This window comes from Taeniopygia guttata, chromosome 26 (genome assembly GCF_048771995.1).
Source record: "Taeniopygia guttata chromosome 26, bTaeGut7.mat, whole genome shotgun sequence".
Classification (NCBI taxonomy): domain Eukaryota; kingdom Metazoa; phylum Chordata; class Aves; order Passeriformes; family Estrildidae; genus Taeniopygia; species Taeniopygia guttata.
The window spans coordinates 3,666,654-3,679,574 of NC_133051.1; the positions used below are offsets into that span (position 1 = coordinate 3,666,654).

The 12,921-nt window shown below is 55.4% G+C and overlaps 1 protein-coding gene across 2 annotated transcripts; it reads left to right on the top strand.

Annotated features, from left to right (window-relative positions):
• The first annotated feature begins 32 nt into the window (after nt 1-32).
• Nucleotides 33-11,199, top strand: MYBPH (myosin binding protein H). 2 transcript variants are annotated; one of them, XM_030291960.4, is made up of 11 exons: nt 33-577; nt 797-931; nt 2,746-2,913; nt 5,626-5,714; nt 6,617-6,812; nt 7,137-7,276; nt 7,421-7,580; nt 8,298-8,434; nt 8,850-9,036; nt 10,630-10,671; nt 10,969-11,199. In XM_030291960.4, the coding sequence occupies exons 1-10, from the start codon at nt 238-240 to the stop codon at nt 10,638-10,640; spliced, it is 1,563 nt and encodes a 520-aa protein (XP_030147820.4). In that variant the 5' UTR covers nt 33-237; the 3' UTR covers nt 10,641-10,671; nt 10,969-11,199. The 2 variants fall into 2 exon arrangements, with proteins under 2 accessions (XP_030147820.4, XP_041577215.2); XM_041721281.2 differs by having other exon boundaries at nt 10,995-11,199.
• The last annotated feature ends 1,722 nt before the right edge of the window (nt 11,200-12,921 follow it).

A 12,921-nucleotide genomic window follows, 5' to 3' on the forward strand; every position in this document is an offset into this window, starting at 1 on the left:
TATAAAAGTCACCCAGCCCCTGTTCTGGCTCAGTGACCTGGTTCCCCCTCCCCTGCACAGCCGTCCTGGAACAGAGACCGCTGGTCCAGAGTGAAGACTGCTGGTCCTGAGCTAGGACCCCAGCCTCTGAGTCCATACCCCAGATCCAGAAGAGAGATCTTTTGTCTGGAGCAGGATCACCAAAACAGAGCAGACACCCCGGAACAGAGACCCCAGAACATCCCCCCCTTGCCAGCGATGACCGGCAAATCTGCACCTCCAGCCAAAAAACCAGCTCCAGCAGCGGCCAAGAAAAAGGCAGCACCAGCCCCGAAGGAAGGAGCAGCCCCAAAGCAAGATGCAGCCCCAGCCCCAGTCCCAGCTACTGAAGAGCCCCCAGCCCCTGAGCATCCCCCAGAGCAGCCCCCAGCCCCTGAGCATCCCCCGGAGCAGCCCCCAGCCCCCACAAATGAACCTGCTCCCGTCTCCACGGAAGCTGGAGCAGAAGAGACTTCAGTGCCTGAAGAAGGTTCCCCAGCTCCTCCAGCTGAACCTCCAGCCCCAGTCCCTGAACCTAAACCGGAGAAACCAAAAGAAGGTGAGTGGGGAACACTGGACTGGGGAGGGGGCATAAGAAAGGCTTTGAGGGGCCATGTGCCAGGGAGAAAGGATGGGGGGATGAAGTCATCAAGGATATTTTTGCAGTGGGATAGGGCTGGGGATTAGGTGGACTGAAGACAGACCTGGAGGTTGAGTGATTGCCCTCCAAAAGCCCCGGTACTCGAGCCCTGCTGTCACAACTGTGGGTTTGTTACAGAGCCACCCAGCTGCCCCTTGTCCTTGGCTGTGGAAGAAGTGAGTGAAAACTCATTCACACTGACCTGGAAAGCCCCAGAGCAGATGGGCCGGGCAAGCCTGGATGGATATGTGGTGGAGATCTGCAAAGATGGAAGTAGGTTTGGTCTTTACTGCCTCACGAGCATGGAGAGATGGTGCATGGTTGTGGGGTGGGATGGGATGGAGCTGGGTGGAACCCAGCAGAGCATTTCCCCCAGCAACAATTCCCTTTCTTTGCCCAAATGGATCAATTTTGAATGGTTATTTCTTTTCCATGAAGGACCAGGGAATCCCATTGCCTTCAGGCAGTAGTGATGGCTTTAGCAGGGGCTTGGAGGAGGTTTAGAGTCACTGCTATGTCTAGCTCTAGGGGGGAGCAGAGACCAACAACCTCTGGGATGGTCTCTGATGAACTCCAGATCTGCAGAGACTCAGGGTTGGGTTGGTATTTCAAGAAAACAGGAGAAAAAAGTTCAACCCTCCCATGTTTGCTTAAAATGAAGCATGGAAGGAATGGGGATAAAATGGGAGGATGAGGAAGGGAAGGGTCCTGGGCATGTATCAGCAGACTTGATTCTGTCTGGAAGGAAGGTGGCTGTGGTGGATGCAGGTGGGCTGGGAGGTGGCAGCAGTTGTCCAGCAATTGCCCATGGTTGTCCAGTTGTATTGCTGGGAGGTGGAATGAGTTGAGTGAATGAGATTGTGTTTTGGGCACTCTCTTGAAGCCCTGCTGGGCTTTGGGGTGAGAGTGAAGGGTCTGTGTGGCTGGGGGGATCTGCAAGGGGAAGCTGGGCTGGAGTGGTTTGGGAGACCCAGGTGGCCCATGAACCTCAGGGAACTTGATCCTCAGCTGTTTAGCTTGTGGCACACATGATGGACACATTCTTGGCTGTGGGAGGCTTCCATTACTGGGCTGCAGGTGGAAAGGTTACCATGACTGGGCGGGATGCGTGAGGAGGCCCTTGCATGAGACAAGGAAAGATGCAGCCATTCCTGGAGGGATCTGTCTGACAGCCACCCTAAGGGCCCAGTCTGGATGCTCTCCTGGCTTGCTTTGGGTCTGCTGGAGAACAGGAGAACTCCAGTCCCTCTGTCATCACCCAGGGGCCACGGGACTGCTGTAGTTGGGCTGGTACAAGACTCTGGTTGGCTAAAATATGGGAGATTTGAGTGAGGACTGATTTGAGCAATGCCAGTGGTGAAAGGAAAGAGGATCTGGTGGGATTCGGCTGCTCCAATGGCATTGACAAGACCTTCTTGTTCTGAAGGTGCATATGGGGGCTTGGTACACCCTGGCATAGGTGGGTCACTCTCATTGCCCACCTGGGACACCCACTCCCTGGGGGACTGGGGCAGTTTATTTTCTAAGTTAGAAACATCTTGAGAGGTTTGGCACATGGCAAAACCAGGTTAGCTGGGGCTGGGGGAGGGCTAGGCTCCGAGCCGAGTTTGAGATGTCCCTTACAAGCAGGAAGAACACTTGGAGAGGTTCATCTGGCCAGGGGCAGATCCTGAGCAGACCTTGCTCAGTGTGGAGGGGTTTGTGGAGGCCACATGGTGAGCCCCAGTGTTGTCCTGGGGCAGTGAGAGGAGCAGAGTGGCTGGCAGGGAGCTCCAAGGATCTTTCATTTCAGAAATGCACCTGGTCAGCAGGGATGTGTTCGCTGGCCCGATGCCTTTTCTTGCTTGCAAATGTCCTCATGCTCCAGTGCTGAGCTCCTGCCAGCACTTCATACCCCACATTCCTTGGCAGGGATGGCCAACCTCCCCACCAAAATTCCTTTTTCTGCTGGTACCCTAAATCTTTCCCCATTTCCAAGGAAAGGATTCTTTGCCTCTGGGTCTCACCTTCTGGGGCTTGATCCTGCTGCTCAGGGTGTGTCTGTCTATCCATGGCACATCCAAAGTGCTGTGCTGGGTCTGTTGCAGGTTCAGACTGGAAAGCTGTGAACCAGGAGCCTTTTCTTTCCACCCGCTACATAATCCCAAACCTCAGCTCTGGGGACAAGATCCACGTGCGGGTGATGGCTGTCAGTGCCAGCGGAACCAGCGTCCCGGCCACTCTGGAGCAGCCAGTGCTCATCAGGGAGATCCTCCGTGAGTTCTGCTCCTGTGGGCAGAATTTCTGTGTGAAATCTCTGCCCACCCCTGCAGCATGAGCAGCCTCTCACGGGTCCCATCCAGCCTTTGACAGATGTTATTCGCAGTGGCTGTGTCCAGTTCCCTTGGCAGAAGTTTCCTGACCTTTCCAATCCTGCTTGTGTTGAAAATTTGGGGGTGAAGGACTCAAAAGGCAGAACCACATTTTCCCATTTAGTGGCAAGAGCTCAGAATCCACCTCCCCCTGAGCACGTCTCCTCCCCTTGGCAGCGTAATATCCTGAATATGCCATGGCACACATTGGACAGCTTTGTTTATTTAGCTCAGGGAAGTCAAGAGCTGGTTGTCTGGAGCATGGGAACTTTAATCATGCTGAACTCGCTAATGAATGAGTTGCTCCCATGCTTAGCAAGACTCGGATTCCGCTCGGGGTGCTGCCAATGTGCAGAGCCTGATGCAGGATGGCAAGGCCTGTTTGCACTCACCAAACAGCAAATACAGAGTAATTTTCCCTCTAGAAGGAATTATTAATGCTCAGGTTTTCTTGTTATTCAACACATCAGATTTTTCAGCTGCTTAAAAATAGTAATACTAACAAAAGTTCTTTCAGGAACTACCAGCTTTTCATGGGAAAAGGCTTGGAGAAGACTATCAGACCATGGAAAGGGTCCTGCAGGGTCCATCTTCTCAGTGTGCTCAGAGGAGGTGAATTTGGCTTTGGGGTGGTTGGCTGCGCCTGTTCACCTCTGATCTCAAAACCATCCCACCAAACCTCATAGAACTGGGAAAATTGCGGTGTGAGGGACTGGCATGAGATGCCAAATGCACAGATCGTGCTTTCCACACCCAGTACCTGCTGCCTGAGCTTTGTCCCAGGCACATGTACAGATGTAAAACCCAAAGAGCTGAGACATCCCCACACAACTTGATCTACTGGGTCTTGCCCCTTCCCTTCCCTTCCCTTCCCTTCCCTTCCCTTCCCTTCCCTTCCCTTCCCTTCCCTTCCCTTCCCTTCCCTTCCCTTCCCTTCCCTTCCCTTCCCTTCCCTTCCCTTCCCTTCCCTTCCCTTCCCTTCCCTTCCCTTCCCTTCCCTTCCCTTCCCTTCCCTTCCCTTCCCTTCCCTTCCCTTCCCTTCCCTTCCCTTCCCTTCCCTTCCCTTCCCTTCCCTTCCCTTCCCTTCCCTTCCCTTCCCTTCCCTTCCCTTCCCTTCCCTTCCCTTCCCTTCCCTTCCCTTCCCTTCCCTTCCCTTCCCTTCCCTTCCCTTCCCTTCCCTTCCCTTCCCTTCCCTTCCCTTCCCTTCCCTTCCCTTCCCTTCCCTTCCCTTCCCTTCCCTTCCCTTCCCTTCCCTTCCCTTCCCTTCCCTTCCCTTCCCTTCCCTTCCCTTCCCTTCCCTTCCCTTCCCTTCCCTTCCCTTCCCTTCTGTTGCCTCCTGGCCTTCACATTTTCTCTAGGCCTGCATTTTGTTCATCTCACCAGTTCATTTATAGCACCCCAGGGGATTTTAAATAGCAGCAATTGGACAGCACGGAGCTTAACAACAGGTGGGATGAGTGGGCTTGGGAGGTGGAGAGAGACAAGGAGAAACCAGATGAAGGATCAGCAGGGGAGTCACATTTTGCAGGGAACAAGGGCAGGAAGAAAGGCCTTCCTCACCATGGCACTTTGTCACTGGGAGGCCGCTGACCTTGGCCAGCCCAGTCCCTCTGAGAGAGGCACTGGGGAGCTGGGGAAAACATCCATGAATTAACATTCCTCCCTGAGGTCAGGTTTCCCTGCCCTGCTGAGACTGATGAGCCCAAGTGGCAGCATGGGGGATGGATCCCCGCATAAATCACAGCAGGAGCAGGGCAGGCACTGTCTCAGCTGTCAGGGAGGGCCATCTGGGACTGCGGGGCCTGTCCCTGTGCTGTCCCTGTGCTGTCCCTGTGCTGTCCCTGTGCTCCCCAGCCCTCACAGCTGCTTGGCCCAGCCCTGGTTTATTCTGGCCAGGCCCCCTCCCCAGGGTTAAGCTCGTGCGCATTTAACCCGGGCACAGACTCCCAGCTCCTTCACAAGGGGCTCCAGAGGGATCCCTGATTATCACTGAGCCAGCAGAGCTGTACAGCTTCTGTTCCACCCTGGGAAGGGGACACGCTCCATGAGCTTTCTCCAGTGGGGATTTTGCTTGTCTTTGTTATGTTTCCTCGGGGATGTTTGCTTTTGTCATGAGCCTTAGGCTTCCACAACTCTGGTATCACCAGGCACCTCCTTGGTGTCTCAGAGGCCTGGGCTGCACAGGGAAGGTGGAGGTCAAGCCTTGTCCTTGCTGAAATTTGGGCTGTGTGCCTCTGGAAGTCAGGGGGAGAAATATTTCCCAACTGGAAGATGCTGTTCCCTGCCTTGTTACAATATAAGTAGTGTTGTGGCTCTTCTGGTTGAGGCCAGGCTGTTTCCATGCCAGGCAGCAATGTAGAGGGGCGAATGATCCATCAGAATGCTGCCCTTGGGTTGGTGGATTTGGATCTCAGGGATGGCTATCACTCTGGGATACAGGCAATGGGATAGGCCAGCACAGCCCTGCAGGGGAGCAGAAATGTCCAGGAGATGAGAGGGAGAAGGTGGCCGTATTGGAGTGGATTTTCTTGATGGCCAAGCAGGGGCGTGTATGGGGAGGGTCAGCCAGCTGAGGAATGGGAGTCCCGTGTCTCACAGTGTGAATTCCGTCCCCAGAGCTCCCAAAGATCCGCATGCCTCGGCACCTGCGGGAGACTTACATCAGGCGTGTGGGGGATGCTGTGAACATCATGATCCCCTTTCAGGTACGTGGGCGATTTGGGCTTTAATCCGCTGGGCATTTCACTCCAGATTAGCTCCTGCAGGTTAGTTTATGGGTCCAGCTGTGCTCTGACTTGTCCTGGTCACTGTGTCTTATGGGCCAAGGGTGGGTGATGGGGTGAGGATCTCTTTCCTCTTCCTGCCCATTTTTCCCCTGCTATATCTTTGTTGATGATGCTGCAGTGGACCAGCCCCAAACACATCAGGACATGGACTGGCTGTTGCTGCTGTCTCAGCCAATAAGTCCAGTTCAGCTCATGCTCCTGGCCAGGATCTGGCAACATGCCTTGGGACCCCACAGCAGAGCACTGGGGTCCCTAAAGGGGACCAGCTGCCTTTGAAGGAGGGCAGCCCCAGGGCTGTGTGATGGTGAAGCAATGCTGACACTGGTGGGCTAGGCTGGAGGTTATCTCCTCAGCTATCTCTCTCATCATGTCTGGGACATCACCAGAGCATCTCTGCCATGGCAGCTGGCTCTGAAATGTGTTGGGCAAGCAGAGGGAGTGAGAGGCCCCTGAGCTGAGGGGCTTGTGCATGCCATGTCTCACAGACAGTTTGGACTCTGTACTGGCCATGCTCCAGACATGAACAGTTCAAGCCCTTGCGCTAAGCTGGAGCCTGGGCTCAGCACCTGGGCTGTGAGAGCGCAGCTGTGCCCTGGCAAGTACAGCTCCTTGGGGAGCCCACATGTTCCCACCTCATCCTTGGAGCCTGATGGCTTCCCATTAGTGACTCTGATGGGAATCAGCTGCAGCTTCTTTCCCGGGGGCTGCTGGATGGGAGAGGTGGCACTTGGGTAGCTGGACACAGTGTGGTGACTCTGCCACACGTCCTTCCCAGCTGGGACCATGTGCCCAAGTGGCTCCTGACCTGCCTTTTGCTCCAGGGAAAGCCGCAGCCCGAGGTGAGCTGGAGCAAGGGAGGGCAGCCCCTGGACACCAGCCGCATCAACATCCGCAACACGGCTCGGGACACCATCTTCTACATCCGCCAGGCCCAGCGCGGCGACTCGGGCAAGTACGAGCTCACCGTGCACATCAACGGAGCCGAGGACAAGGCTACCCTGGACATTCAGGTGGTTGGTAAGCTGAGGATGGGACCCTGCAGGATCACTCTGGAGCTCCTTAGTTGAGTAGGTGTTGTTTTGGGTGGGATGAGATGTGACAGCAACAAGGCAAGGGACTCTGGAGTCCCTGTTCCAGTGGGATCCTCAATAAGGATCATGCATGTGAACTTCTCTGGTTGGAGATGCAGAGTTTCTGCCAGCCTTGCCCCTCACAGCTTCTCATCCCTTGTGTGCTGCATCAGGGTAAGAAGAGATTAAAAGCAAGGTCAAGGGATTGTCAAGGTACAGAATGTGGGGAGAGCAAACTGAGATGTCACCCTGAGGGCGTTTGTGTTTGCAGAGCCACCCGGCCCTCCCCAGAACCTGAAGCTGGTGGATGTATGGGGCTTTAACGTGGCCCTGGAGTGGACCCCCCCTGCGGACAATGGGAACTCTGAGATCAAGGGCTACAGGGTGCAGAAGTCAGACAAGAAGAGTGGGGTGAGCCTGGGCACTCCTGCTGCTGGTGATGCCCTGATGGAAGAGGGACTGCTGTACTCCCTGCCCCACCCCACACCTTCTCCATCCTTGTCCCAGCCTGTCATTCCTCACTGCTCTCTCTTTTCCTCCTTTTTTTCCTTCCAGAAATGGTTCACGGTGCTGGAGCGCTGCACCCGCACCAGCTGCACCATCTCCGACCTCATCATTGGCAACACCTACTCCTTCCGAGTGTTCTCTGAGAACATCTGTGGGCTCAGCAACAGCGCTGCAGTAGCCTCTGGGGTGGCCTACATCGAGAAGACAAGTGGGGACATGTTCCTGGCTGAGGGGCTGAGGAGGGTGGTTATCCAAGAGTGGTCCTGACCAGTGGGGCAGTGGGGCTTCCTTGAAGTTGTGTTGATGCTGCTGGGCTGGTCCAGAGGTCTCCTGCCCCCTCTCTGCACCTCATTTCTCCTCTGGGGAAAGCTTGTGCCATGCTCAGCCCCCTGAGAGGAACTAAGACATGGACATCCCTAGGATGAGATGGAAGCAGGAGCTGGGAAGGGGCAGAACAGCCCTGGCAGAACAGCCCACAGCTCAGTGCCAAATCTACCAACCAACCCTACCCTCTTTCCATCTATTTCCATCCTGCTCCCTGGTAGCACACAGTGACCTAGAGTCTCTGCCATCTGCAGAGCTTCCCTCCAACTATTATTTCTGTGGATAAGATTTGGAGACGGAGTGGGAGGTCCACAGTGTGCCTGGCCTGGGTCTGACCTGCTGCACACAGGATGTGTCACAGTGGGGCTGGCATCCCCCTGTTCCTTGCAGGGCCTGGGCACTACCATGTCATGATTGGATGAGGAAACAGGGCTGCTCTGAGCTGAGGGCCAGGTTCTTGGGTCAGTCCAGATGACATCTGGCTTCTTACAAGAGGGAACAGAAGTGGGTTTGGATATCTTGTCCAGAATTCCTATGTTGGACAGCCTGGGAGCCCTGGGAGCCTGAGGTCTGCCTCAGCTAGAACTAATTATTTCTTTAGAAACCACTTACCAGCCAGAGAAGATCCCCCAGCGGGACATGATGGAGCCTCCAAAGTTCACACAGCCCCTGACAGACCGAACGACCACACGGGGCTACAGCACTCACCTCTTCTGCTCCGTCCGGGGCTTCCCCCAGGTCGGTGGCTCCTCCATGGACAGTATAACCTTGTCCTGGGGACACCAGTGGGTTTTTTTGCAAGGTGGCTGGAGGTGTATGGGAGTTGGTTGGTGCTGGTGGATTAGAGTTGGCTGAGGTTAAGGGGCTGAAGTTGCCCTCTGAGTCAAACTGTGGCACGTTTGTGGTGTTTCTGCATGGAGATGAGAGACTGGTCTTAAATTAAGCCATATCCTCCTTCCTCTGTGCTGGAGGAGGAAGGGTAAAGCAGTGGTCAGGGCTGACAAATGGGAGATTTGGATCTTCAAAATACTTCTGACTGTGAATCCCACCATGGCCACAAGCTTCAGGCAGGGCCAAGGCAAAGGCAGAGAGAGGTGGCTGCATTTTGGGGACAATTAGATTTCTAATTTCTCTCCCTGCTTTAAACTTTCAGCCCAAAATAATCTGGTTGAAAAATCAGATGGAGATCCGGGAAGATCCCAAATACATAGCACTGATTGATCAGGGTGTGTGCTCCCTGGAAATCCGCAAGCCTGGCCCTTTTGATGGGGGTGTCTACACCTGCAAGGCTGTGAACCCCCTGGGGGAAGCTTCAGTAGATTGCAGACTGGATGTGAAAGGTGAGAATGGCTTATGGGAAGGAGGAGCAGGAACCCTTGCCTGCCTTTTCCAGTGCTGTAGTTTGTCCCTGTTTTTTGTTGATCCTGGTTGTGAGGAAGCCTGGGAAGCCCTGTGGAGCTGCACCTTTGGGCTTCTTGGGTTTATGGTCTTGAAGCGTCTTGAAATCACCTTTCCTTATTCATGGGGGGAAAAAATGGGGAGGAAACCAGAAATGGCAGAGCCAGAGGAGCTGCTGGAGGCCTGGCCGAGCACCGGCTGCCCCTGCTCTTGTCCCAGGTGTGTGTGGACCTCCTTCCTTGCATCTGGGCTGCTCTGATTTAGGTCTTGACATCCTGCCCATACTTCCCACTCACATTTCCCTGCCTCAGCAGAGCATCCAGAGCAGGCCTGCCCTGTGTTGCTCCCCACAGCCCCTCCTTGGCCCATGGGAGCATCCATGCCCACACACCCTCTGTGTGTTCCTGTGCTGGTGGTGTCTTTATATTTTCCCTCCTGTGGCTTTCAAGCACACTCCTGCTCCCAGACACGCTCTGCCCCATTTCCCACGCAGGCAGGGTTCCAGTCTGGCAACCCCAGCACCCCGGTCCCTGTGGAAGCTCCAGGGCTGTTGGTGTGGCACGGGGTGCGTGGCACAGGGTCAGTGCTCAGCCATGTGGTAGCTGCTGCTGGACCCTCCACGAGTGCTGACCCAGCTGCCCCAGTCCCATTGCCCCACAGGCACATCCTCAGTGCAGCTGTGCAGGGGCTTGCAACAGAACAATGGTCTGGGTGGGAAGGGATCTTAAAGCTCACCCAGTCCCACCCCCTGCCATGGGCAGGGACATCTTCCACTATCCCAGATTGCTCCAAGCCCTGTCCAACCCGGCCTTGGGCATTTCCAGGGAGCCAGGAGCAGCCACAGCTTCTCCGGGTAACCCGTGTCAGGACCTCCCCACCCTCACAGGGAACAATTCCTTCTCCGTCTATCTCTGCTGTCTGGCAGTGGGAAGCCATTCCCCTTGTCCTGTCCTTCCAGACCCTCGTCCAAAGTACCTCTCCAGCTCTTCTGAAAAGCCTTTAGGCACTGGAAGGGGCTCTGAGGCTTCCCCAGAGCCTTCCCTTCTCCACATGAACACCTCCAGCTCTCCCAGCCTGGCTCCAGAGCAGAGGGGCTCCAGCTCTCAGAGCAGCTCTGTGGCCTCCTCTGGACTCACTCCAGCAGCTCCAGCTCCTTCCTGTGCTGGAGCCCCAGGGCTGGAGGCAGCTCTGCAGGTGGGGTCTCACCTGGCTGGGGCAGAGGGGCAGAATTCCCCTTGCCCTGCTGCCCACACTGGGGGATCAGCCCAGCTAGCCAAGGAAGATGAGCTGGGCATTGTGCTGGGGACACTGAGCACCTGAGAGTCACCAAGGCTGGGATCTCAGGGGACACTGGCCAGGAGCAGGCAGTGATGGTGGAGTGTGGGATTGCTTGGAGAGGTGTGTGCAGGGATGGGGTGTGCAGGATTGGGATGTGCAAGTGCACATTGCAGTGAACACACAGCACTTCTGGGAGTCAAAAGGGGAGTAAGACAAGGTGAGTTCAAGGGGTTTTTGTCTTCTGTGTTCTCCTACAGTGCCCAAGTGAGGACAGATTGGAGGACAAGACAAAGAGCAAGGTAGGTCTGGGCTGGGGCACCAGGATGGAGGGAAGGTGCATCACTTCAGTGGGCTGGAGTGGGCTGAGTGTCCTGGATTAGCCCTTGTCACCTGCTGATGGAGTCCCAGCTCAGATCTTCCTTGTCCCATAGCTGGAGATGCACGGGTGGGGTGGGAGGATAAACCTGAGGGAAACCTGTCCCTTGGCAAGGTGGAGGGAGGGCTGTAAATGTGGCTGGGTTTGTCTTGCGTCAGAGCTGTGGCAGGGACATGTTTCCCACCCATCCCTGACCAGGGCTCTCTTGGTGCCCTTGCAGGCCTCGGATCTCGTTCCTTTTCCCAGGTGGATCCCCGAGGTGCCAGGCGGTGGCGGGGCAGGTGCTGATGCCCCTGGCCATGGTCTCTGCTGCCTGCTGCCTGCTGCTCCTCCCTGGCAGTGCTCTGGGGGCTGCACCTCAGCCTGCCATGGCATGGCCCTCTCTGAACCTTTCTTTAGCTGTGACAATAAAACAAACCCAGCTCAGGGGCTTTGGTCCTAATAAAAGCCACCACACCCCTCTGTCCTGCTTATTGTGGGGTTGGCTTGGGTGGGGGCATGTGGAGAGGTGCCAGGGCTGCTGTTGAGGTAATGTAGGATCCCACCCAACCAAGGGTAGAGGAGATGGGGTTTGAGCTTGGAAAAGACCAGCTTTATGAAACACATAGAGAGATTACTGAACCAGAAGCAGCCCAACAAGGAGAAAGAGAATGCGGAAAGATTTTCTTCTGGAGCAGGGGAATGATTCTGGCTGGGGAAAAAGAAATGCCACATCAATGTTGCAGCATCTTAATGCACGGTTTTTTTATCCACACCAGTGAGGCAGTGATCCAGGCAGGAACTCCCCATGGTGGGTACAGGACATGTTGATGATGTGTTATCCAGAGGAGGGGACTAGTCCCTGTGAGCTGGTGGCTCATGTGCAGGGTGAGCTCTGGGCCAGCTCAGGGCAGACACTGGGTGTTACCAGAGCCCAGGGGGACCCATGGAACACATGGTTACCTGGGATCAGCGGCGTGGGGTGATCTCTCCACCAGCACTGTCTCCCCCCTCGGTCTGGGGGCATGAGGGTAGGAGCTCTCCCAGCTGCGTAGCAGCTTTTTCATGGGACCAGACCCACATCCAGCCCACGTCCTGGCTGGTCCTGGCATTGCCAGTGTAGATGCAAATCCAGCCTGGCATGGACAGATCAGAGCCCATCCCACCCTTGGTACCACAGAGAGAAAAGCTGGGCAGTGCCTGTGATTAATCAGACCCCTCTCTGCACCATCTCTCCTGCAGCCCCTCTGCTTTGTCCCCATCTGTCCCCTACAGCCCAAGATGAAGTCCAGGGAATGTAACTGGTCCCATGAGGCCCAGTAATGGTGCAACACCGTCCACATCAAGCTTGTTTCCACCATCAGAGGGCATTGTTGGATTAATTTTATCCCACTGCTGGTCAGGATGGATTTTTGAGGTGGTGATACTGGTGGTAATGCCACAGAGCAGAGGTTGCAGTCCCAGCTGGCAAGTGCAAGGTTTGTTTTCCCTAGCATGCTCACACCCAGCCCTAGACACTGCTGGGGGTGTCCTGTCCCCTTTGGTGTCCCTGGTACCTGGGCACGTGGCCTTGGCCAGTGGGATTCTTTCAGGGACAGGGTCTGGAAGCAGACTGTGAGCTGATCTCCATGACTCTGTCATGCTGCATGCTGTGCCCTTTCCAGGCCCTTATTTCAGTCCTACAGAGCACAGACTGTATTTTTAACCCCACAGGGTGGGGGTGGAGGTGGGTGACAACATCCACTTTCAGTGAGGGCTCCCCGGCACAGGCCTGGAGAGCACAGAGTGGAAAAATCCACTGGATGCTATTTTTAATGAAGCAGCCGTTCACATGCCCTTTAATTTATGAGCATCCCAGTCACCAGGTTCCTGGTTACCTTAGCAAGGATTAGGCCAAAGGGTCAGTTCCAGAAAAGAAGAAGAAATAAGATCTAAGTGGGAGTCAAAGCCAGGCAAACAGCAGCACTAATCTGAAGGCAAGGTGCTGTGGAGCCAAGGGACCATGGCCTCAGGCTGGAGTCCTCTCTTGTCCTCACTAACCTGGGGCTGCAGCATCCTCAGGTACCACTGATATTGGTGCTTGATAAGACCTGAGGCTCTTCCCTCTGCCCTTTCCAGGAGATGCTGGCTCTGGCCAGAGCTGGCACAGGACATGGCAGAGTGGGGGCATGGGGGTCACTGCACTGGCCGGAGG

Bases quoted from the DNA above. Each gene is read 5' to 3' on its own strand.
- MYBPH (XM_030291960.4), top strand. From the start codon at position 238: ATGACCGGCAAATCTGCACCTCCAGCCAAAAAACCAGCTCCAGCAGCG. The intron at 932-2,745 runs GTAGGTTTGGTC...GGTCTGTTGCAG, and splicing joins GGAGATCTGCAAAGATGGAA to GTTCAGACTGGAAAGCTGTG. The intron at 6,813-7,136 runs GTAAGCTGAGGA...TTGTGTTTGCAG, and splicing joins CCTGGACATTCAGGTGGTTG to AGCCACCCGGCCCTCCCCAG.